This window comes from Manacus vitellinus, unplaced genomic scaffold (genome assembly GCF_001715985.3).
Source record: "Manacus vitellinus isolate BGI_N305 unplaced genomic scaffold, ASM171598v3 scaffold_83_pilon, whole genome shotgun sequence".
Lineage (NCBI taxonomy): Eukaryota > Metazoa > Chordata > Aves > Passeriformes > Pipridae > Manacus > Manacus vitellinus.
Genome location: NW_021940836.1, coordinates 194,770 through 220,205, shown reverse-complemented (window position 1 = coordinate 220,205; position 25,436 = coordinate 194,770). Strand labels below are relative to the sequence as shown.

Below are 25,436 nucleotides of genomic sequence, written 5' to 3'. Positions count from 1 at the left end.
TATTGATTTGTATAAATGCATACCTCTCTGTATCTCTAATTCATGAAAGCACAGTTCAAGTCTGTGAAAGTGCTATTTCTCTGAGTGTTCCTTCAGACTGTAGCATACCTGCTGTCTTACTGTCCTTCGTGCTTGGAAGCTGCAATAGAACTTAAGCAGAGGCAAAACAGGAGAACTGCCTGAAGAACCTCTACTTGAAAGCTGATGAAGTGTTAGCAGTGAATTCTGTTCCCTTCTGGACGTACCAAGGCTGTTAGTTACAGGAAGCCCAGGTGGAAGGTGCTCAAAAAAAGTGCCCATAGCATGTAAGATGTTAAAAACAATGACATAAATGTCTTCAAGATGACAGAAGATACCTTGGGTGTGTCATGCATTGAGCTCCTGGACTATGGTCGCTTTAGGCCAACTCTCCTATCCTGTGTCCACCCCCCCATTTGTATGCATGTAATACAAACTCACACACAGGAGGAGTGCAAACAGGGGTCAGCCAAACTGGTCCTCGAGGTCTTTCTTGGGCAACTAGTGGTCAAGGGGAAAAGGGTGTTTTCCCATCAGATGGTTCTTGGGAGCAGCATGGAATAGCCCACACATAATTCTGATGTAACTTCTTTCCACAGAGTTGAGCAGCTTCATCCTGTAGCTGGCATGGGGAAACCTGGAGATGTCTGGCTGTGGGCTAGCCATCTGTTGTGCAGTAGATAGTAGACACTAAGAAACAACATGCCATTCCCACCGGGTGATGTTTGCACCAGTGTTTCTTCTATGCAATACCTACTTTCGCCTTTATATAAAAGATTTTTACTAGGATGATATAAAAATAAAGCATTTTTTCAAAGGTGCCTCTTTGAGCTCGTTTGTCTCCTAACCCCACCACCAAAACCAAAAAGGGACAAAACATTCCAAACGGTGACTGACAGAGATTTACTCCAGTTCCTTTGCACTTGAAATCCAGTGTTCTTGAAACTGTTGCATCTCTGAAAAGATTCTCCTCCTCCACCCTGCCCCAGTCCTCTCTCATCCTTCAAAACAATACTCTAATAGAACAGAAATAAGTGTGAAAAGTACCCAAAAATGGGAAAATGATTTTGAGAGCCTGTTAATAAAGGAAAGAGATTGCCAGTCTCCCAGAGAATATAGAATAGCTGAAGAGAGGACAAAGTAGTAGAGAGCTTGAAAGACATCCAGAGGACACTGAGAAGTCTCAGACAAAATGTGAAAACTGATTAACACTCAGACAGAGAAAAACTGCAGAATAGCCTTCCAAATGCCAGGAAAGTAGAAGATGGCCTGAAAGATCACCAAATGAAACTGCAGAGCCAAGCAGAAGGGAACAAAGCAACAGAGGGTCTGAAAGAGATTCAGAGTATATAAATTAGCCTCAGAGAAGGGAAGAAAGCCTGTAAGTGCTCAAGGAAACAAAATATAGCAACGTCAAATTGGCCAAGAAAGAAATAGATAAGGCAAAGAATCCCTCAGAGAATACAGAAGAGGCTCAGTGATAACAAGAAAGTCTCAGAACTATGACAGGAGTCCCGGAGTACTCAGTAGTACCAAGGGTGGCCTCAAGAGAAGACCAAGAAAAAAAAGGAACTAGTAGAAAGCCTGAAAGAACCATGATAAACACACAAGAGACCCTGACAATAACAAGAAAGTATCAGAGCTTCAGCAAGTGCACTGGGAGTGTATATCTGCATCTGCTAAGAGAGGAGAGAGGCTAAAAGAGCAACAGAAAAATAGCCTTGGAGAAGGGAAGAAACAAGCAGGAAGGCTGAAAAAGTCCCAGGAGAAAGAAGGGTAGTTGCTGAGATGCCATGAACCTTGAAGGGAAACTAAAACAGCTGTAGAAAACCCAGTCTAACGACAGAAAGGCTGAGGTGAGTGAGATACAAAACAAGCAGAAAGACTTAAAGTGCTCCAAAGCCATCTCAGTGAGAGGAAGGAAGAAACTGAAAAGCAGCCATAGCAGCTTTGAAGAGTCTAGGGAAGAAGTGGGGAGGTTGAGAAAGTCCCAGAGAACAGAGAAGCCTTGCAGAGCCTAAGAGACTAGAAAAGAGCCTGAAAGAACCTCAGAGAAGACAGAGTAGGCTCAGAGAAGTTAAGAAAATAGCAGAAAACCTATAAATGTGAAGGATAACAAAGATTAGCTTCAGAAAGGTGGAAAAAAGTAGGCCAGAAAGAGACCCAGAGATCAGAGTAGCCTTGGAGAGGTGAAAAAGTACAACAGAAAGACTGAAAGAATGCTGAGAGAGCAGAGAGTGGCCTCACAGAGATGAAGAAAGAAGTAGATGTTAAAAGAGTCCAAGGAGAGCACATGGTACCACTGGAGGGCCATGGAAGTATGAGAAAGACTAGAAGAATCCCAGTGCATGCAGAGTATGCTTAGGGCAAGCCCTCCTAGCTAGGCTGGAAAGCCAGTTTGAAAACATGCTCTTGCCCTTGTTCCTCAAAGCAGGGGTCCACTCTCGTGAAAGCCAAAGCTCTACCTGCAACACTGGCTGTGCAGTCAGGTGTTAACCCATAGGTTGGGGGTCCTCCTGCCCAAGCCTTGCCTTTCCACTGGCAGGACCAAGGAGAACAGCACCTGGGCTCCAGTGCCCTGTAGCCACCTTTGGTTTACTAAGGTCTCCCTTGACAATATCCTTGGTGCACACATGGATGAGCAGGCCAGGGGAACAGGCCAAAGTCTGGACATGCCTTAGTGCTCTCTGGTCTAAGGTGTAATTTCCCTCAATCAACAGGTCACGTGAGGTAGCAAACAAACTCAGTAGATGCCTCTGTATCCTGTAGAAGGAAGTTTCCAACCACTGTCACAGTGCTGGCTCAAGTGTGGTTCAGATTCATCTGGCTGTGATGCATTCCTTGGCAATTCACAGCACCTGTGTTGTCCTAGGGTAAACAGTGGGGTGGTGAGTGACTGCATTAGAGCAGATGCTGGGGTGCATGTATGTGCACACATTTGAGTATGGGAATGTCCTATAGCTTTGTGGAAGCATGAAGAGACTCTGGAGGTTTTCTTTTCTCACTTTGTAGCAGGTTGACCCTCACCCACAGCTAAGCACCACACGATATCTCACTCACTCCTCTCACAAAACCACAGTAGGATGGGGAGAGCAAAAGTGAGAAAACTCATGGGTAGAGATATATATAGTTTAGTAAGTGAAGGAAAAAGTGATGCAAAAGCAGAGTGATGTCCAGAGCCAGTCTCTGAGCAATGGCTACCTCCCCAAAATCTCTCTCTCCTCAATTTCTGTTACTGTATATGATGTTATAGTGTACACAGTATTATTTGGGTCAGCTGTCCTGCTTGTGTCCCCTCCAAATTTTTGCCTACCCCTGAGGAGGGCTGAGTGGGGAAAAGAGAAAGCCTTGATGCTGCGCAAGCATTACTCAGCAATAGCCAAAACATATGTGTCTTATCAGGGCTGCTTTAGTCACAAATCCAAACCACAGCATCATACAGCTTGCTACAAAGAAAATTAACACTATTCCAGACAGATCCTGGTACACTCTTAAGCATCACTTGAGTGCTGGTGGATAGAGACATCATGAAGATTCAGAGAGATGGGGAATGCAATTTTGCCTTTACTTCTTACGGATGACTATCCTTTCCAGACTTCCCAGACAACCTCACAGTTTGCAGTGTGGCATTGTCTCTAATCACCCCAATCTTGCTCGCTGCATTCCGCAGACACAGGATAAACTACTGAAACTACAGTTGCTTCTGCTGCCCAATGTAACTGGGCACAAAAGTTCTCTGCAAATGCTTTTCCCTCCTCAGAGATAGTACAGCTCAGCACAGGGAGCAAAGATGGAGAAGCCATTCCCTTCATCAGTGTTATTCACTAGGAGATGAGGTGGACAGCAATGCCATCTCCAGTCATTGAACAAGGTTGCAAGTAGTCCCTGCATTCTTTCCTAGGTTGTAATGAAAGGTGGGAGAGGAGTGCATCAGGCTATGGGTAAGGGTTTTTTTCTCTGTGTGTAGAATTAATGTTTATATTGAAATCTTAGGCTGACAGAGTTCAGTGCAGATGTGATATGTACACAGAAGCACAGAAGGATGTGTAGTATCCCTGCCATATATGCAAAGTATGCTACACAAAGTAAGGGAAGTAGGGCGATGAATGAAGTTTAGTCATTAGAACAACATTAGGCCTTGATGTCATTATGCAATGCTGCAGTTAGAGATACATGGTTGTGCTAGCCTGGAAAAGATAGGAGTCCAAAATGAGTGCAGGTATCAAAGTGTTCTCTGTGCCCATGGATCCTCTATGTCCTTCTCTAGAGAAAAACAAACTAAAAGCTCTCTGCGGTTCTCCTGCTGCTACAATTGCATGTATTTGCATTTAAATTCAATTAATGTCAGTGAAGGACTCCTTCTTCAAAACAACAAACAACAAAAAAGACAAATTGAGATGCTGGAGCTCAGTCTACCCATAAAAGGAGACAGAAAGGCAACTGGCAATTTGGCACACTGTGGGTTGTGTTTTCCATGGGGGTAGAACATATGCGTTCTCCATATGGGGTAGAACAGGTACTACTTGGGATCATGGCTTCCAGGCACTATCACTGAAAAAAAAAAAAGCATCAAAGAACTAAGATGTTCCTAGACCTTTTCCATTTCCTGAAGAGTGCAAAATAGGCATAACCGGGGAAAGCACAGCAGGAACAGGGTTAGAACAGTATCTTCTAGAACACAGAAGGATGCAGGAGAGTCAGGTTAAGAAAGATTGCTTGACACATCTAACAGCTCTTTGAACAACAAATCAAGACAATGTGGACTTTCAAGGAAAGAATGCATAATGATTTGCTTCTACAGCTTCCTCCACATCTCAAGACCAATGCCATATTTGAGGTGGACAGCCATTGCCTTTAGATGTGATGCTCTGTAATAAGTAGAGTATTTCCTCATACTCTTGCCTGTGGGCAACTGTACTTGTGAGTGTACAAGTTTGTAGATACCACATGCATCCTACAAGTTGCAACACAAGAAATTCTGGCTGGACAGAAGGGAAAACCTGTTTATCCATGAAAACAGTTCAGCAAACATGCCTGGAGGGAAAAAAAAAGAAAAAAAGAAAAGGCTGGATGAGAAACTGAGCAATCTAATCTAGATTTGAAGTTAGGCCTGCTTTGGTAAGGAGACTGGATTAAAGAACTTCATGAGTCCTTTCAAACCTGGTTCCTTCTATCATCCTACAATTTATGTACAAGGCAGTATTAGGGAGTTCTCTCTTTCATTTCCATTTGACCATTCCCTGAAAGAACAAATTTGTAACTCAAGTCATGTGTCCAAACCTCTCCAGTTTCTGCCTTTTTGCTGCTTGAAGTAGTGGCTGATGAGAATCAGTTAACCCAATTATGTCTTCTTCAGAGAAGCTGTTAGACTGTACACAGTACATAAGATATCCACTGAAATCTTTGGATTTTAAGGGTTTTTAAGTTGTTGTTGCTATAAAGAGTCTGACATTAGCATGTAGCTTCCTGAGAATACAGTCACTCTAACAAGCTATGTTTTCACTGTAATGAAGATATTTTTATCTCAAGAAAGGTTTATGCTCCATTATTATTAGTCTAAACATACGAAGAAAGGGAAGAAACACACAACATAAATCTCAATTCTATGGCATGCTTCAAGGCATAGCAGCAGAAACTTTGTTAAAACTTTCGTCTCCTAGAAAACTGTGTGTTGTGCTAATGTAACTTCATATACACTTATGCAAATTCTACAAAAAACCTGACCATTATTTTAAAAATCCACAACTGACAGTAATAAAAATAGAAATAGGTGATTCACAGAGGCCCATGTTAAACATAAAGCATTGCCAGCATCTTTTCAAGCAAAAAAAGATGTTCAACAAACATTCAATAGCTAAGGTGGTAAAAGAATCCCCCCTACCTCTATCCTATGTATATATTCATAAAGAAAGGCAGGACAGGAAGGATACACCTCCACAATTTTTATGTGCTTTCCAACAATGTCAATACAAATATCATGGCTGAGAAAAGATGTCTCTACTTCCAGAAAGCTCCTTTATTCCAGAAGCCTCATGTTCATGCCAGTAAAATACCTCCAGTGATTCACCACAGGCTGCTTGACTTTTTAACTCAGAAAAATAACCTTTTCTAACTCTGCATTCAGAGGCAAGGTCAGCACAGCCAGAATCTGGATACGTGTCCTGCCTGACACTCCCTCAGAATTTGCGAAATTCATTTTCAATCCACCTGTGCTGTTTTTGGCATGCTGCTCAACAAAAATCCTTCACTGCAGGATGTGCTTCACTGACTGCACACATGTATGATGACTACGTGGTTTTTTGAAGTTACCAGGCCCCTGGCTGACTGCAGACTGATGTAGCTGCTGTTACTGCCTGCTTTTCTGCTAGCAGCTCCCATCCTAGACTATCTGCACCAAAAGGCTGGGGTCAACTACATTCATGACTGTGTCCTCTCTTACGAACTGGTCCTAGAATCATAGAATCATAGAATCATAGAATCAGCTGGGTTGGAAGGGACCTCCGAGATCATCAAGTCCAACCCTTGATCCACTACTGCTGCGGTTGCTAGACCATGGCACTAAGTGTCACATCCAGTTTCTTCTTAAAAACATCCAGGGACGGAGAATCCACTACTTTCCTGGGCAGCCCATTCCAGTGCCTGATTACCCTCTCTGTAAAGAGATTCTTTTTAATATCTAACCTAAACCTCCCCTGGCACAACTTGAGACCATGAGCTGCTGCTGCTGAGGTTTCTAGACCTCAGTCGTAACATGAAGCTGCCCATGGGCTCTGAGTGCCCACAACGGGCTGCAGCTCTAATTGCTGCTCTCTTTGCACTGCACTGGCTGACCATGCTCTGTGCACGGTGTGATGGTCACGTCTGCTGCCATGCCTGGCGTCAACGTGGCATCAGTTCTTTAAAAAGCTGCGTGTGCAGAAATGAATGCGTGTATGGGCCCAAGTGTACCTGTGCTTCACAGGAAAATGAGGAGTTGTATTTCACAGGAAAATGATGGGCTGTTGTATTACCAAATTATCAATAGTTACAACAAATATTTCTTGGTAAAGCAGAGGCCCATTACTATCAAGGCCAAGAATCCAAAGAACTAAAAGACCAGGTGGTGGGATACAGAGCAGTGGAGGGCGTATCATGGCTCTGGTTGGTGCAAGGGACTGTTATTGGTACTGGATCTGTTACCTGCACTGGTACAGGTACTGATACTGTGACTGGAACTGGAACTGGGCCTGATACTGGCACAGGTACTGGTATAGGTATCTGAACTGGTACTGGTACTGGAATTGGGACTGGGATAGGAAATGGGCCTGGTAGTGTTACTGGAACTGTGATTGCAACTGGTACTGGAACTGGGACTGGGACTGGAACCTGGCCTGGCACAGGTACTGCTACTCCTGTTGGTATTAGAACTGGGACTGCTACTGGAACTTGGCCCGGTACTGGGACTGGAACTGGGCCTTGAAGTGGGCCTGGTACTGGTATTGGTGCCGGTCAGTACTGCTACAGGTACTGGGACTGGTACAGGTACTGGCATTGGTACCAGAACTGGGACTTGTATTGGGACTGGGACTGGTGCTGGAACTACACCTGGTACTGCTTTTAGTACTGCTTTTAGTACTGCTCAGTATCAGTACAGTGCCTGGGATTGGACTTGGACTGCGACTCTGCCTCAGTCTCCCCCTCCCTCGCCTCACGACAGTGGCTCCACCCCTCGCGCTCAGCACCACCCATCCGCCGTCATTTACATACCCGGCGCTGACGAGCCAATGGGCGCGGCCCAGCGCGGCGGTCGCCCCGCCCCTTCCCCGGCCGCCGGTAACGAAGCGCCGGAGCGGAGCGCCCCGCGCGCGGCATGTGGGGAGCGCGGCCCGGGGGGGGCGGCGCATGCGGTGAGTGCGGGCGGGCGCGCCGGAACGAACGGAGCGGAACGGAAACGGAACGGCCGCTTCCTCCGTCCTTCTCCTCGAGCCGTGCCCGCGCGCCCCGCAGGCCGCTGCCCTCCGCCCCGCCCCGTCGCCGAGCGCGCTGCCAGGTTGCGCAAGGGGGTGGGGGGCGTTGGCCACCGTGTGTGTAGGAGCGGCCTGCGGCCCCAATGAGGGGCTAGTGGTGCTGTGCTTGGCTCGGTTGGCCCGGCCGTGCCCTTGAGCTGCAATGGACTCGGCTCTGGAGGGTTCGGTGGCAGGTGTGACTGCGACGGTGGCCTTCGGCAGGACAGAGCCGGTGCGTGGGGGTGCAGGTGGGAAGGGCATTGTCATTTCACCTGGTGTCCTGTATTGGTGTTGATGGTGTTCCTCCTCGCCTCCCCTGCCAAGCCCTGCACACTACCTCAGACAAGTCTCCTAATCAGGTGTCGTGTTCTCCGAGGAAGAGCCGGAGAATCCCCTGGCACTGCTTGTGTTTCCAGCAGGGAACTATACCAAGTTGGTGTTTGTAGGCGCAATGTGCCAAGTGGAAGCAGACAGCACAAGAATGCAGACAGAGTAGCCCGCTGGGATACTGTTATATTTTTTACCACGAGGGTGGTGAGGCACAGGTTGCCCAGAGAAGCCTGGATGCCCCATCCCTGGAAGTGTTCGAGGCCAGGTTGGATGGGGCGGGGTGTTGGACTACATGGTCTTATAAGTGCCCTTCCAGCCCAAACCATTCTGTGACTCTACACACTATAAAGCATGTTTATCATTCAGGCATAAAGTACTTCTAGAAAAATGAGGCAATGCATTACCAGTAGTAGTAAGGCCATTCAGTCACAGCATACAATAAGCATTCATCGTGTTTGGAATGATGTTTTTCCTGCCAGAGTAATTTGCTTAATTTGAGCTGTTCTGGTAACTCCTAGATCAGTAGAAACAGTGCTAATAAGTCCTTCTCAAAAAGCTACTTCATGCTTAATAGATGTTGTGCGTTTGATATTAAATTAATCAGTAATTCCCACCAGCATGTTGGATTTCTGTCACCTTTGAGAACAGCTTGGTTTTATGGCTTTACATGTTCATGCCTTCGGGTCATTTCTCCATGCTTCTGAAGTATCCTGGAATCTATATGCTTACCCTAGACTTTGTGAAGAGGGTAATATGTGGATTAAATGTAATATTTTTGAAAGCCATGGGAATAACTATCTCCCTAGTAAATAGTTTATTCTGGAGGCTGTATTGCCCCTGGAGGACTGTGTGTTGACAGGCACTGGTAATCGTGCCTCTCTGCTTGTAAAGACATGTTCTCTCTTGTTCGAAAGGCATTACTGATTTGATTGGTCAGAGTCAAGGCCCTGAACCAGCAGTGGGATGGAGCTGAGGTCTGGCCGTTTTAGTGGAAATATGAGAAGACTTAACATTACCAAAAAAACCTGAATTGCTTTTGTCTTAGCTTTAAAAAAGTGCAGGCTGCATCTGCCTCTCTGCCTTCTCTCTGTAGGATAGTACATAGCCAAATGCTTACTTGAGAGAAAGAATCAAGTTGAAGGTGAAAGATTATAGTAAAAAACTGTTGACCAGTTGTGCTTTTAACACCAAGTGAATGTAGGTTCTGTGACTCTGTATTGCTGTGAGGAACAGAAGAAATGAAGAAATGTTGGCAGATGTCCTCTGAAATAGCGAATGGTTTTCTTACCTCTTTCAAAATATTTTTTCCGTGCAGCTGATGTACCATTAGTGTAGTTCTGCTTGAACTTGAGGCAGCAATCCATGTGTGTAGCCTTAGGCAGGCTTCCATTTGTACTGAAGTAGGTTTGCCCTCAGTTTCTGCAAGTTAGAGGTGTGGAGGTCCACTTCTGATTCCCCTGTTTTCTGAACACTCTTTGGAGCTTTTGATGATTATAATGCAGTCTATAGCTGTTATCACAAAGAAGTATCTCAGATTGTTTTTCAAACAACCACTAACTTGGGAAAAGTAGGGGGGAGGGAAGGGTAATGTTAGAAGTGCCTTCTGCTCTCTTGCTTCTTTAACTCCTGCCCCCGTAGCACTGTCCAGGTGGTTCTTGCCTCTAATTTCCAGTATTCTTCTTTAGGACCTTAATTTTTCTCTGGGTTGAAGTGATCAGGAAACAACTGAAGCATCTAAGATACAAACTGCATATTGTTTGAGTTACTTCTGCCGGAGCTTATTGTTTCACTTCTTGGAAGCAGAAGTGAAATTGAGGAAATTTTTGGGAAGAGTGCCAAAGTGTTTTGGTTAAACAGTTAAGAGTGGATAAATTGCTGACCTTTTCCGGGAGTGGTGCAAGCTTCTTTTTCTGAAAGGTTTCCCCCAACTTACTTAGAATTTTTGCTGGGGAGGTTGTTGCAGAGAGTTGACTTGTTAGGAAATACATGCAAGTGGAGACAAGCACTTTCAGAGTTTTCAGAGTTTTATTGGCGAATGAAGAATGAGCTGAAATGTGGCAGTGACTAATGGGTTCTTCTAAAGGTATTCTAGAAGAGCTCTGGTTGTTTTGAACTTGTCTAGCTGCTGTTTGAACTTCCAGTTTGCAGCATCCACACCATAGCATGAAAAGGAATTCCTCTGGTTCAGGAAGTTTATCTTTCACTTTTTTTGAACTTGACATTTGCAACCTTCAATAGGTGTCTCCTCCATTTGTCAGAAAAAAAATGTGATTCTTTATTCCCTGTTTGGTTTTGTCATGATTTTTAGACCTCTGCTTTCTTCAGTCCTTTTTCTTCCATCCTGCAGCACCTCGACTGTGGTAGTCATTGCTTGTGTGGAAGCCACTCTAGCTTATGCTGTGAACCTTCTCTGTAAATACAAGTACAGAGTACCAGTAATTTTACTGTGTCATTTTTAAGTGGGTGTATTAGAGGGGGAAACTTTCCATCATGCATTATGGAAGGATAATGTAGTGTGCTCTTACATAGTTAAATAATTATATTCTTTGACTTAGTTTTGAAATTTTTTTCTTACAGCTTCTGATATCCAGTCTGATTTGTTCAGTGTTGGTGAGCAGCTAGTAGATGTTTTCATCAAGGTGTCTGATGTAACCCCAAAACATAATTTCTGAGTAGCATGTAATGGAGAGGCTGTTGTATATATCTGAATAGCCTTGACCCTACAACCATCAGTGTGAAATTTAGCACCTCTCTTTGGTATGTTAAAGCCTATAACTTGCCTTTACTGGCATACTTTACAGACAATTAAGAGAGTTTTGAAAATATTTAACTAACTCAAAGGATTTAATACTGTGTAAGTAGCAAATTGAGAATTTTCCTCTGAAAAAGAAAAAACAAATATGCCCTCCATCTGCCAGGATTTTTTGTAAGTATTGCAAATGCAAAATATTTTTTGTGTATATGTGTGAATGTTTCAGGAAATGCTCCAAGGACCATCAGAAGATGTATTTCCAAAAATGGAAAGTCCCGTTGAAGAGATGGATACCTCTGATACCCAGTGGGGCTGGTTTTATTTGGCCGAGTGCGGTAAATGGCATATGTTTCAGGTAAATCCCTATGAAGTTATATTGGCTGTGGTGGATTTCTGTACATCCAACTACCTATTGCTGAATTTGTCTAAATGTGCTTTTTCACTTATTTTATTTATTTTGCAGACTGATTCAAACAGTCATTGCTCTATTAGCAGTGAAGATATTGAAAGGAGTTTCCGAACAAACCCACACGGTTCTCTGTCTTTTACGACTGCAAAGTTTAACTACATGCTAGACTTTTCAGGTATGTATCTTTTCATAGAGTAAATTTAAATAATGGAAGGTACCAGATACACAGCACATTTGTTCATTCAGCAAGTTATTGTCCTCCTATCTGGTGCAAAAACATTTAATTGAAAATGCCACCTTTACAGGAAAGTTCATATGAGTCTGTAGAAGCTGCTGCCCTGTTACATTTTTTTAGTGTAATTTATTACTGTGCTAGCATGTCTTGTTTCATAGCTGTCCATCATGTTACTTGCTGCTTGCCTCAACTGCAGGTGGTGTGTAGCATACATCGATTAAAACATGAAGTTTGAACTGTTTTTCTTTAACATGCAACTTCCTGTAAGATTGAAAAACCTCTTCCATTCAGAGTCTGTTTAAGAAACATTGCTATGAAGGAAGTTTTCTGCAAAATGCTGGCATCAAAGTGATTTAATAATTCAGCAGGTAGTTGAAGCCAGTTCTCAGACTAATAAAGCGATAGGCAAAAAGATTTTCTAGTAAAGATCTCACTTGTGTCATTCTTGTTAATTACAGAATATTACAGGTTTCTAATGTATGCAACTAAATATAAATGTAATCTGTGCTTTGTTCGAAGATGTGTTCTAATAACTTCCTTTTTTTTTTTTTTTAGTTTTTCCATTTGTAGATTGTTTATTTTCTGATTAAATTACAAAATGGCTATATGTTTAGATACAGGAAATCAAGGAAATAAATATGTATTCTAATATACTCAAACTTCAAGTATTTCAAATACAGAAAGTGAGGACTGGGTAAAATAACAATGTACTGGCCGTAAAGTAGTATATAACAATACAAGGAGTTTTTATGTTTACTTGTGTTGAAATGTCTGTTTAATAAAACTGTTTTGCATCCAGAATAAAAACACTAAATACAAATATTAAAGAACAATTTTTGTCACTGTCTGTAGGTCATAATATCTTAGTAAGCATAGTAGTAATATTCTTTGTCATCCTGTTAAAGTCAGTGAAAGTTTTGCCAGTGATTTAGTAAAACTGAATTTTAGATGGGTATTTTAAAAATAAACATTGTGTGTGTAGTATTTGTGCATTTTGCCAACTCACATATAACAATGCATTCAGAAATATTTATTGAAAATGCTGATTTGTTAATTGCTGATAAGGAATCCCTGTCAAGCAACTTTGGGTGTAGTAATGTTATTTAAAAAAATGTCACGTAAATGTTTCAGATGCTATAGATGAATTCTAGAAATTTTCATTTTAACTTTTGTTTTATGCTCAGTGATGAAACAAATCAACCTGACTACCCTTAAGCAACGTCCAATAAAGCGAGCTCCCTTTTCTATCAATTCATTCAGGTAAGGAAATTAAAGGAAGACTCCTTATTTTTATTTTATTCCTGATTCTTCTAAGTAAAATGAAACAAAAATGTTTTGTCTTTATTGTTTATGTTTATTTGCTTTTTGCATGAAACAATTTGAGATGCGAACCAACGTGTGAGAGCTAGTCAAGTGAAGAAAGAAGACGTTTCATCAGAGTGACAAGAGAATTTTTAGTTTATTTTTTTTCTTTTGTTTTCTGAGAAAGCAAGGAATTTGTATGGAGAGAGGGAAGGCATACTGTATACTGATATCCTTTGGCAGGGTTCTTAAAGCTGAGCTTGACTTTAGCCTTTGGACTCACTCGCTCCTGTTGAATCAGAATTGGGACGGTTTGTTCCATTCATAAATTATTTAGAACTATTACTGTAACAGCAAAAAAGATTGAGTTATATTTTCTTGCCTGTGTTTTGGTCATTTGCTCTAAAATGATTTGAAGTTAAAGAAATTGTGTTGTAGCAACCAGATTTTTTTAGTCTAATTGCTTTAGTTTTTTACCTTTTGATCGGTCATTAGATGTAAAGCCCCGCTGATGTAAATCTCATGCTCTCTAAACAATAAACTGAACTATGCAGTGATACTGCCACAGGTGAAATGGACTACATGGAATATGTGGGTTTTTTTCCCCAGATAGTTTCTGAGAAATAATTTTAGTTCTGAATTGTAGGCTGGTTATACATTCAGAATGAAATTTGTCATTTTTCATAAGAAACGTACTAGCCATCTGTTTACACTTACTTTCAAGAAGGCTTGGTTTTTTTGAAGTGTTAGCTTTTTTTTTCACTAGATATTTGCTGAACAGTGCATGCAATGATGTGGCAATTTACCTTTTTTTGTTTCTCGAATAATTGCATTCAGTACTCTGATTTCCATGTGATGACATTGTTTACTTTCAGGTGATTCCTTCTTTTAGTCCCAGTTTTAAGGCTTAAAAGCTGCTACATATGCAGTGCATATGCTTAAAACACTCTTTTTTAAGGTTTTGTTGTTTTGGTTTTTTCTTTTAAATAAGCTGTAATTTTCAAGTGTGTATTTTTAACATGATGCTTTTAATTACTTGAAATGAGGGTTCAGTTTCCAGATAGGCTAGTTGTAATTCCTCATAGTTTGGAGTGTTCAGGCTGTGTGTTCACTGTCACATTTCTAAATCAATGTTGCTCTAGTAATGTTGTGGAACTTTTTGACCACTTCTTCTGCTTTATCTTCCTATCTTCTGTTGGGCAGATGGTGTATTAAAACTGTTCATTGCCATGGTTTAGTTGTAAAAAGCTAAGGCAGAATTTGAATACAAAATAAGACCTCTTGCCTTTGACTTTACCTGCTGGCAACAGCCTTTGATTGAATTAAAACCCTGAGTAGTTCTGTGTAAACCTTGTGGGGTTTTGGTTTTTTTGCATACTGTATTGTTTGGAGCAGGAGTTTGACAGGAAACAAATGCCTCATGTCTTTAGTGTGATGTATTTTTACCTTTTTTATTTGAAGTTTCATCTGTGAAAATGAGGCTATCCCTATGCCTTCGCACTGGGAGAATGTAAATACTGAGGAGCCATACCAGGTAAGAGTTGGTATGCAAGTTGGTCAAAAACATGGGATAATGAAATAATGCACTGAATTGAAATCGTACTAACCTCTTTTTTTACAGCTTATTCCATTGCAAAAGAAAACAAATGAATATAATGAAGTTTCTAGTCTCTTTGGAAAAACAATGGATAGCCACCGAATTAAAAGAATTAAGAGAATACAAAATCTAGACTTGTGGGAGTTTTTTTGCAGGTGAGATTATTTCTAAACCCAACAGTCTTAGGATTGTTAATGGAGCAAGTTTTGAAGTTATGTAGCAGAAATATGTTTAATTGTTTTTATTATTAATGAAAATTTGTGTTACTTTTTATCTTTTAAAAATTTTCTTGTTTGTCATTTCTCTCTATTCAAACTTCCATTTTCAAGACTCTGTAGCTTTTACAGGTGCAGAAATGTAATACTTGTAGAAATGCATTAGTTATAGTGTAGCACAGATAAGACTAATGCATTAAAGATGTTCAGAATGTCCACATGTAGATGCCCATAATACTTACAGTGAAGTAAGGAGAACAAAAGCAAGCTTTTTGTAAAATAATTCCTTGAGAAGATTGTATTATTTTAATTTTTACTGAACAAAGCAAATGAATATTTGTGTCTTGTTGAGTTTCTCAACCTTATGAAACCCAGGACAGAATTAAGTGTCTAATTAACACATATTTCTCCAGTTTTCCTTAAGTTTAATGTGCTACAAAACCTTGTTCTGAGTTCTCGGCTTTTCCCTCTTCATGTTGTGCCGACCTGGAAGAAGTAGGAAGTGCTCAGTTCTGCATCCACTTATTTTGTAGTATCAGTCTTAAGAAGTTGTATTTGACAAAAGTTTTTGTGTAGCCTCTAAGAAGGAGTACGTATCAGAAGTTTTAAAGATGTCTTACACTAGTAAAACCAACTGAACTAAGTTAAATAGTGAGGAAATAACTAAGAAGATGTATATTAAAATAAGTTTTGTGATTTTTTTGAAAGATATGTAATTTATTTTTAATTGAGAGCTATATCACTAATATGTATAAGGAAATTATTTTCTTTATAATAATGATGGTTAAGTGAGTTTTCGTACTCTTAATTAAGTTTGTTTATTCTTGGAGAAGTAAGGAAAAAGGTCAGCAGAACTGCTGCTTGGACTTCAGAGGTCAGACTTTGGCTTGTTTAGAAGACTGTTTGACAGAATCCCTTGGGAGACAGTCCTGAAGGGCAAAGGAGTCCAGGAAGGCTGGGCATTCTGCAAGAAGGAAATCCTAAAGACTCATGTCCCTCTGTGCTGAAAGACAAGCAGTCGAGGAAGAAGACCAGCCTGGCTGAACAGAAAACTTTGGATGGAACTTAGGGGAAAAAGAGAGTTTATGACTTTTTGGAAGGAAGAGCAGGCAACTCAGGAGGATTAAAGGATGTTGTGATGTTATGCCAGGAGAAAATCAGAAGGGACAAAGCCCAACTAGAACTTAGTCTGGCCACTGCTGTGAAAGACAATAACAAGTATTTTTGTAAATAAATCAACAACAAAAGGAGGGTTATGGAGAATCTCTATCCTTTACTGGATGTGAAGAGAAAAATAGTGACACAGGATGAGGAAAAGGCCAAGGTACTTTAAATACTGAGGCAAAGAAGACATTAACAGTAAGACCAGTTGTTCTCCAAGCACCCAGACCCTGACCTGGAAGATGGAGACAGGGAGCAGAATGGAGCCCCCATAATTCAAGGGGAAATTCTCAGTGACCTGCTACACCACTTAGACACACACAACTCTAGGGGGCCAAATGGGATCCACCTGAAGCTACTAAGGTAGCTGGTAGAAGTGCTCACCAAGCCATTTTTTTACCAGCAGTCCTGGCTCCCCTGAGGAGGTCCTAGTAGACTGGTGGTGAGCAAATGTGACACCCATCCACAAGAAGCATCGGAAGGAGGGTCTGGGGAACTACAGGCCTGTCAGCCTGACTTTGATGCTTTGGAAGGTCATGGAACAGCTTGTCTTGAGTGCCATCACACAGAATGTATGGGACAACCTGAGGATCAGGCCCAGCCAGCAAGGGTTTAGGAAAGGCAGTTCCCAGTTGACCAACTTGTTCTTCTATGACAAGGTGCATGAGGGAAAGGCTGCAGATGCTATTTACCTGGACTTCAGTAAAGCCTTTGACACTATTTCCCACAGCATTCTGAAGGAGCTGGCAGCCCATGGCTTGGACAGGTGCACTGTTCACTGGGTAAAAAAATGGCTGGATGGTTGAGCCCAGAGAGTGGTGGTGAATAAAGTTATATCCAGTTGGTGGCCAGTCACTACCGGGGTTCCCCAGGGATCAGGGTTGGTGCCAGTCCTGTTTTGTATCTTTATTGATGATCTGGACGAGAGGATCGAGGGCACCCTCAGTCAGTTTGCAGACAGCACCAAGCTGGGTGGAAGTGTTGATCTGCTGGAGGTTAGAAAGGCTCTGCAGAGGGATCTGGACAGGCAGGATCAATGGGTGAGGCCAATTGTATGAGGTTCAACAAGCCAAGTTCCAGGTCCTGCACTTGGGTTGCAATATGCAGGACTACAGGCTTGGGGAAGAGTGGCTGGAACCCTGCCCAGCCGAAAAGGACCTGGAGGTGCTGTTTGACAGCTGGCTGAACATGAGCCATCCATGGGCCTGGGTGACCAAGAAGGCCAATGGCATCCTGGCCTATGTTAGAAATAGTGTGGCCAGGAGGACCAGGGAAATGGTTGTCCCTCTGGGCACTGGTGAGGCTGCACCTCCTGTGTTCAGTTTTGAACCCCTTACTACAAGAAAGACACTGAGCATGTCCAGAGAAGGGCAACGAAACTGGTGAAGAGTCTGGAGCACAAGAGTTACAAGGAGCAGCTGAGGGAACTGGTACTGTTTAGCCTGGAGAAAAGGAGGCTCAGGAGGACACCTTATTGAGCTACCTGAAAGGAGATTGTCGTAAGGTGTAGGTCAGTCTCTTCTTCCCATATAAGAAGTGACAGGACAAGAGGAAATTGCCTCAAGTTGTGCCAGGGCAGGTTTAGATTGGATATTAGGAAAAGCTTCTTCCCTGAAAGGGTTGTCAGGCATTGGAATGGGCAGCCCAGCACAGTGGTGAAGTCACCATCCTTGGTTTAGGGGTGGACTTGTCAGTGTCCGGTTAATGGCTGGACTCAAAGGGTTTTTCCAACCTAAATGACTCTGTAATTCTAATTGCAAATTGATTTGGTTATATTTACCTTGTTTAAATATAAGGCTTATTTGCTTGGCCTTGTTTCACCATCTACCTTCCTAGAATTACGTTTCTCTAGAGGTATATTTATACGTATCTTAATTTCTGACAATAGGAGTGGCAAACAGGCTTCAAAGTAAACGTTCTTTGAGTCTCCAGTGTAGATGGCGGAGGAAGGCTAAAGAAGACATTTTTTTTCTTAGTTTAGGAACTGATAAAATTTGGAGACTGTACTAGTTTTCATGACTGGTCAGTGAATAGAATTCGTGGTTTAAGAACTCTGAATCTATGGATGCTGTGCCAAAATACTCTCAAGGTATGAAACTGAGAGTGGGAATTAGAATTTCATATGTCAGGAGTATTACAGTATCACCATATAATTGACTACAAACCAAAGTACTTTTTAGTACTTATACAGTATAAAAGTATATGGAGAAAAGTAATTTGAGTTTTAAAATATTTTTTCCTGTATAAAAACAATACAAGTAGCAATGAAAATTGCTAGATTAAGTGTATGCAATTGAGGCTTAGCTGCTTTTCTTCTGAGGGTAAAATACTGCCTTGGAGTAGGTGGGCTTACAAACACTGGTGAAGACATCATTGCCTGGTAGTATATTAGAAAGTAATAGGTATTCCAGCATTTCAAATTCCCTAGAAGTTTGTTTGGTGCCCCAGGTAGGAATGTTCAAAGGAAGATGAAGCTTAGTCTAGCATATTTTTGTTTATGCATCTCAGTTGGAGTTGCAGAGGAGTACAGCGAGTAAAAATGGTGTTGGTCAATGAGATTACTTAAGTGCTTGCATGTGTACAAAGAGCATCTCTATGGGTACTTAGTTTTGCTGTAGGTTTTTCCTTTTATTGAGCAAACTGGGTGTACAAAAACATTGTGAGTGGTGGATTAATTTTGTTGAGCTGGATTAGCTTGTCAGTGCTGGTGAAAAGTGCTAGGATGATGCTTTTTAGAATAGTTGGGTTCCTCAATTTCTGTTCCAAATTAACAAAATATCCTATTGTGGCATTTCTTCATTCTGCAGAACCAGCTTCCCAGTGTGCCCAGTATATTCTGCTACTTATGAGGAACAATTGCTACTTAAACTTTTGTGGTTTTGAAAAAGTGTTTTGTTTAATTGATAAGATCAAGTATTACATTTGAGCATTGCTTGAATGATTATTTGCATCACTGTAGTGGTCAAAACACATTTACCTCTTTCAGTAGTTCCCATATTAATGACAATTCTAAATTGTTTATAGGAAATAAACTGGTCAGAGATAGTGAAAGACTGTTACAGAGCATTCTTTGGCAATTGAATATTCACTTTTTCTATAAATTTGTTCTGTTGCCTTGTTTCAAGAGAAGTTAGGCTACATTATGTATTGCCAGAGATCAGCAGCCAGCAACAGAAGGCTAATAATAGAAAAATTTTGAATGTTCAGCATTAGTAGCCCTTAAAATGAAAGGTGTTTCCTCACACAGGTAGTTTTCTCAAGATGAAGGGAATCTTGGCTCTTAGGTTTAGTTGAACTGCTAATCGAGTGGAACTTGAGTGCCTGGAGCCTGTCTGTCTCTGATAAAAAAATATTCACTAATAAGATTAGTAGTGAAACCTCCCAGATGCCATTGAGATTATACACACATTCTTCTGATTTGGAAAGCAGTTGTAGGGAAAAAAAACATACAGAAAAAACTGAGTTGCCAAGACACAGCTATTTTAGTTTGCACTGAGTGGGGCAGAAAAAAACCCCAAACAAAATGCTGAACAATAAAACAGATAAAAGTATCATTCAAGCTAACTACTGCAAGATTTTCACTTCTGTGAAGTGTACTTATTTATAAATAATGCATAATAGCAATGTAATGCCATTAATATGATCAAGAGTCATCACTGTCTGTCTCTTTCTCTTTCCCTGGATGTTTTTGATAAGACTTCCCCAGACTGCATCTAAACTCTTCCCCAATTCAAGCATGCACTCCAGTTATAAGCAGATTGCTTAATTTGATAAACCTGAGTGTGTGGCACAGTGCCCCATGCACTGTAGCTGTTACTGGAAGAAAATTCAGGTACACAGATAAGAACAAAGCAATGATGTGCTCTGACTTGATTTTGCCTGGACGGTCAAGGGATCATAACTATGAACAGCTCAATGAGTTAGACACAGCTGCAGAGTCAACTTCTTCATGGATCTCAGGAAAACCCAACTGACAGAAAGTCACTTAAAGATTGATGGAAAATATATCTGCTCTTTAATTGGAAGTGTGCTATGGCTTTCTGTCCATGAGACTAATATACATTCACCTGTAGTATAAGGTGGGTTTTTTGGAGGACAAAATTTTGGTCCAAAATTTTAGAGTGATGTAATCCTGCCAATGCACAACTATGTCTTTTAAAAAGTATTAGTGAACCATAAATTCAGAAAACCATTATGAAGTGATCATGTGGAAGTAAATTTGCCTAAAACATTAGGTGATTTTATTTTTAATATTTGTGCAATTTACCTAGGTAGTAGTACTTTATAATCTACCAACTTTGCTATGCCTCCCACCATGCTATTTAAGTAGGTGAGGGGAACAAAATGTGAGAAATATGTGCTTTTTAAAAAAATGTATCTGTAGAAAATGACCATACTAAAACTAATGCCAAATGAACTAAGGTGATAAATTGATATAAAAAACCTTTTTTCCTAACCTTGGACTATGCCTGAAAATAGTCCACAGCATTCAGAAAAGTGTGATTTCTAAACATGTACCTTAATAATTCTAACCTGTTTAAAAACTAGAACCATCTAGGAATTTGTCAAAGTGGACTGTATGCAGTGTTTTAGGTTTGTCCTCTGTGCAGTGTTTTCACAGTAGTAACTTAATGTGATTGTACAACTGTTTGTAATGCTGTATTATGTGTTTTCTGTAGGAAAAAAGCTCAACTGAAGAAGAAAAGGGGTGTCCCAACGATTAATGAGCAGATGCTATTTCATGGCACCAGTAATGAATTTGTTGAAGCAATATGTATTCATAACTTTGACTGGAGAATAAATGGGATGCATGCTGCTGTATATGGAAAAGGTAAGTATAGTTGTCACATACAACAGTTTGGTAATCCTAACAGTTCTACATTGATAAGTGTTCCTTATAGATTATACTTGGTGATGCACACCCTCTGTTTGTCTAAGAGCTGTTTAATACAGCTCTGCTTTCACATCAAGTGTAATTAAGGAAGTTAATTACATGTAATCACAACTGGCTGGTAGGACCAGGAAGCATGGGGAAGGGATACCCAGCAAAGCAGTGTTGATCACAAGACAATCTCCCTACTGAAATGTTTACACTAAAAATATTTGGTCATGTTGCTGTAATTCAACAAATAAAAGAAAAAAAGAATTGCTAATGAAGATAAAAGAACTGACATTTTTCGTCATCCTGGTACCTATATCCATGCTCTAGTGGTTAAGCTGTCATGATAAGAATATGATCAGATTTCTTTTTTTTTATTTGAAAGGGACCTACTTCGCCAGAGATGCATCATATTCCAGCCATTTCTGCAAAGAGAGCATGAAGCACGGAGATACTTTCCAGATTCATGGCGTGAATCTGCAGCCTCATCTGCACAGACCAGATAAAGTCATGTTTCTTGCTCGTGTATTAACTGGTGACTACATTGGTGGGGATTCAAAATACATAAGACCTCCTTCAAAAGATGGAAGTTTTGTGAACTTGTATGACAGCTGTGTGGATAATACCTGGAACCCAAAGATCTTTGTCATCTTCGATGCCAACCAAATCTACCCTGAGTACTTAATAGAATTTTGTTAAGCTTGAACTGAGTATTGTTTGTGTCTTTTTGATACTTTTGTTTCTTTCATAAAGACAACAACATGAAAACATGAAGCATTAAAGGAGAGAGGTGAAAGAAAAGGTGGGATACATTTATGGAGGAGGCAAGCTATTAAGTACATAAGAGAGATTGGTGAACTTTTTTTAAAAAATATGTAAACTTTATTCGTGCATTTTTCAAATGTAGAGACTCTTAGAAATTTGAGATTGCTTAGTGATCCTTAAATACATTGGTTGTTGGGAAGTTTTCAAAGGCAAGATTTTACATTCTGATTTTTTAAAAATATGTTAAAATTATTAATGTGGTAGAAATATGCCTCTAATATAGTATGCATATGATGAAACTAATCTTTTATAAAGATTGTCTATAAAACATAAAGTAACAACAGCAAAACCCCAGGGGACTTGGCTACATATGTGTGTTTGTCTGTGTTCTGTATACACGTTGCTTTGTGTTTGGAGGTCTCTTAGTTTGTATTCTAAACGTATTAAAAAAATAAATTTATAGTACCTCCATCAGTTTTCTCCAGATAAAGTTCAGCAAAGATGTTAGGTTTAACTTTAGGTACATTTTACTGTAAGCTTCAGTTATATACTTGCAAAATTACAAAGCCCTTGCACTAGGATTTGAACTTTGATTTTGACAGAATTGAGGCCAGTAAATTCTTGTGGTTGTTACTTGTTTTGTATGCAACGGCTGAGCTCACTGTTGGGATACCAGCAGTGCCATACACCTTTCTGAGTTCTTATTCTATGGAATTTTTTCCATCTTGTTACAGTATTTATGTGCTGCTGTGGTTCCTGTCTGGTTGGAGTTTAAGAAGCATTCAGTGCTCATGTAATTACTGTTACTGAAGACAATGTTTAGATTAACTTTACTGGAAATAATACAGTTAAACTAACAATGAAAATTTCAAAAGATGTCATCCTTTAAACACTTTATTAGAAAGCTTTCCATAACAGTTGTGTTGGCCAGGTTTTCATAGCTGGTATAGTTAAAGAGTATTTTTCACATGTAGCAAGAGCCAAAGAGACAATATTTGGATAAAAACCAAACTTGAGTACCTAAAAGCATGAAGAACCCGAAGAAGGGGCTATTGCAGTGAAATGCACTTACCTGTTAAACGATTTGCTATGAAATTGTGTCCCTTGTGTTCTTTGTTAAAGGACCTTAGTAGCACAAAGCTGAAGCCTTTTGAGGCTTTTTCTTTTGCTATGACCGGTAACAATTCCCTGTAGAAATAGTATGTATTTGTGGCAGATATAGAATGATCTGTATTGGTCTGTTATAGAATTGTTAATTGACATATTGGATCGAAGGCTCCGTTTAAAATCTATTGTATTTAAAAGGCACTGCAACTTTTGGGATGACCACGTCTGCTCAAAGTCATATTAAACCGATGGAACTGGAAGCAGAATATGACTACATATCTGGCATCATAATTGATGACACAAATATCTCCTTAGTGCTGTTATTGATGCCTGTCAGTAGATCTTACACAAGTTGTGTGTCTGTTTGTAATTTCATGGCAAGTTTTCCTTTTGCTTCTATCCCTAAACCATTTAGGGCTAAAATGCATTTTCCTTTATTTTAGGAAGTATGATTTCTGATCCCAGTTGGGAATTCTAGGTTCTACTGTTCTAGGTATGATTTGTGTTTGATTCACTACTACACTAGCTGTGCAAAAGGCACTTTGTTCCCCACGCTGTATAAAATAATAGGAGATCACACAGGGCATTTGTGAATTACTGAGTCCTTTGTATTCTGATACAGTATTCTACAGAGCATACATTTTGTGAAACTAAAAAATAACATGTGCTGTTGTTCCTTTGATTTGGTCTTTTTTTCTTCTGAGATCTGAACTGACCTTTTTAGTTAAGAAAACTGAAGTTTCTTTTTTAGCATCTCATGGACACAAAATACCATAATCTATACTGATCTTAGAGAACTTTTCCAATTGTTTGTATGGTGGTGTCTTGTTTGCTACTTAATTCAAATTGAATGGTAGAATCTTAATCTTACCAAATCACTGCACAATTGAAGTTTTAGCTCTTCTTTCAGTGTAGTGTTGTGCTTTTTGGTGTCTATTTTTGTGCTGCTGAATTATGTTATCGAAGCTGTTTGTAAAGTAACCATCCTTTTTCTGGCAAGGGGAGATAGATTATTATTGCGAAGTCCAGAACTGTATAAGTAGCCAATACAGGAGATAGTTGGACTTAAAAGAATCAGTGAGAGAGGAAGGGAGGAAAATAATTTATTGGCCTATGGAGGTCTCAAAAAAGAGACCTCCCAAAATCCCAAAAAAGAGATTTTGTGTGTACTCAGTTATTGCTGAACAGAGTAGTTTGGGACAGTCTGCATTCCAGTTCATTTACAGGGCCTGTTTGTACAGACTCTAGTTTTTAATTTAGAATCTGAAGAAACAAAAGTATGCAGCTATATTTTTAATAGATGTTCCAGTACACTCCCATCCAAGCTAGATGTGAGGTACATAATTTACTGGCTAGAGTTGGTGACTTAAATTCCAGGAGTACATTGAATGCCAGTTCAGGTGGTTTAAGGACAACTCGCATCCTTTTTAAACCATTATCAGCACACAAGATCATAGCAGGAAGGCTCAAGTGAGTTTGTGCAGTCCACATAGTGGAAGTTACTTTCAGGAAGATGAATATGTCAGTCTTGAAATTCCTTTGACCTAAATGTCCATCAGTGTTGTTACTATTATTATTTTTAGGCACTGTCTAAAACAGCAGGCTCGCAGAACAGCACAGGTCTGTTCCAGTATAGCCATCTATTCTTCACAGGTCACCAAAAACCTGTGGGGACTGACAGATGAAATACTTTGTAATACATTTGCTTCTCCCATGCTTCTCTTGCTTTACTCTGTGCCACAACCCCCAAAATTAGTGGGGGTGTTTAGAGGCATAATCTTTGAGCAGGCAAAATAAGAATGTGATTGCTTGGCTGGTTTTGGGGTTTTTTTGTTTGCTTTTTTTTTAAACTGAGACAGATGCACTCATTGACATGATTTTTTCATAGAAAAACCTACATCAGCAAGCCATGCTGAAGGTCAAATATGGGTGGTTTTGCAAAATACATATATTTCATAGCAAATGGACTGGGGGACCCTGGCCCAGATCCTTGGCCTCCCAAAGTCGCTGGTTAGTCCAGCTTAAAGTTTGGTGGTGAATATGCCAACACCCCACCCAGGGACACCAAAACTGGGGCAGACACAGATTCCCCCCACAGCTGGCACCAGGCACACAGTGACCCATGGTCCTGCTCCAGCGATGCTGAGTTCCTTGCTTGTCTCACTCATGCTGTGTCCCTGACAGCTGGTTTTGGGAACAGATGCTGTTCCTACCCCAGTGGCTGGGGAAGTTCAAGACCTCTGCTGGCTCCAGTAGCTGACAAGGGGACTCCACTCACTCCGGTCACTGGCATCACTGGTCTCACCCCAGGAGCTGGCACTAAATTCCCCTCATGCACACAGTGGCTCAACAAGTAGCTGGCACTGAGTGCTTGCAACATGTTTCACAGGGGACAGAGAGATTCTTAAGATTTCATAAGAAGATAGAAGAAGAAAGACCAGACTGCATTGGGCAGGCATGGGGCTTGGCCAGACAACTGTATTGGCCAACCCACTGGCCCCTCTTACACCTCTTTCTGCCTACCCTCTTTGTTCTCCTCGGCTCCCCCTTCCCCTCTGCATCCCCCACCCCATGCGTGTGTACAGCTCCATCAATTCCTACACCCCTCGCAGTCTGGTCCCCTGATATCAGTTCCAAAGTCCAGGCTGATCTTCCTGGAAGTGGCACCTGTGGTTTCCTGA

General features: G+C 40.8%; 1 protein-coding gene across 4 annotated transcripts; it reads left to right on the top strand.

The window, feature by feature from the left end:
- Nucleotides 1-7,280: 7,280 nt before the first annotated feature.
- PARP11 (poly(ADP-ribose) polymerase family member 11) lies at nucleotides 7,281-23,413 on the top strand. 4 transcript variants are annotated; one of them, XM_018074736.2, is made up of 8 exons: nucleotides 7,281-7,397; nucleotides 11,312-11,440; nucleotides 11,549-11,669; nucleotides 12,914-12,989; nucleotides 14,493-14,565; nucleotides 14,653-14,783; nucleotides 20,684-20,835; nucleotides 21,269-23,413. In XM_018074736.2, exons 2-8 carry the CDS (start codon nucleotides 11,315-11,317, stop codon nucleotides 21,580-21,582), a joined length of 993 nt encoding a protein of 330 aa, XP_017930225.1. In that variant the 5' UTR covers nucleotides 7,281-7,397; nucleotides 11,312-11,314; the 3' UTR covers nucleotides 21,583-23,413. The 4 variants fall into 4 exon arrangements, with proteins under 4 accessions (XP_017930225.1, XP_017930224.2, XP_017930223.1 ...); XM_018074735.2 differs by lacking the exon at nucleotides 7,281-7,397 and adding an exon at nucleotides 7,872-7,904; XM_018074734.2 differs by lacking the exon at nucleotides 7,281-7,397 and adding an exon at nucleotides 7,991-8,235.
- Nucleotides 23,414-25,436: the final 2,023 nt, after the last annotated feature.

Coding starts and splice junctions, on each gene's coding strand:
- PARP11 (XM_018074734.2), top strand. CDS start 8,167: ATGGACTCGGCTCTGGAGGGTTCGGTGGCAGGTGTGACTGCGACGGTG. Junction 11,441..11,548: donor GTAAATGGCATATGTTTCAG/GTAAATCCCTAT, acceptor TTTATTTTGCAG/ACTGATTCAAACAGTCATTG. Junction 11,670..12,913: donor CTACATGCTAGACTTTTCAG/GTATGTATCTTT, acceptor TTTTATGCTCAG/TGATGAAACAAATCAACCTG.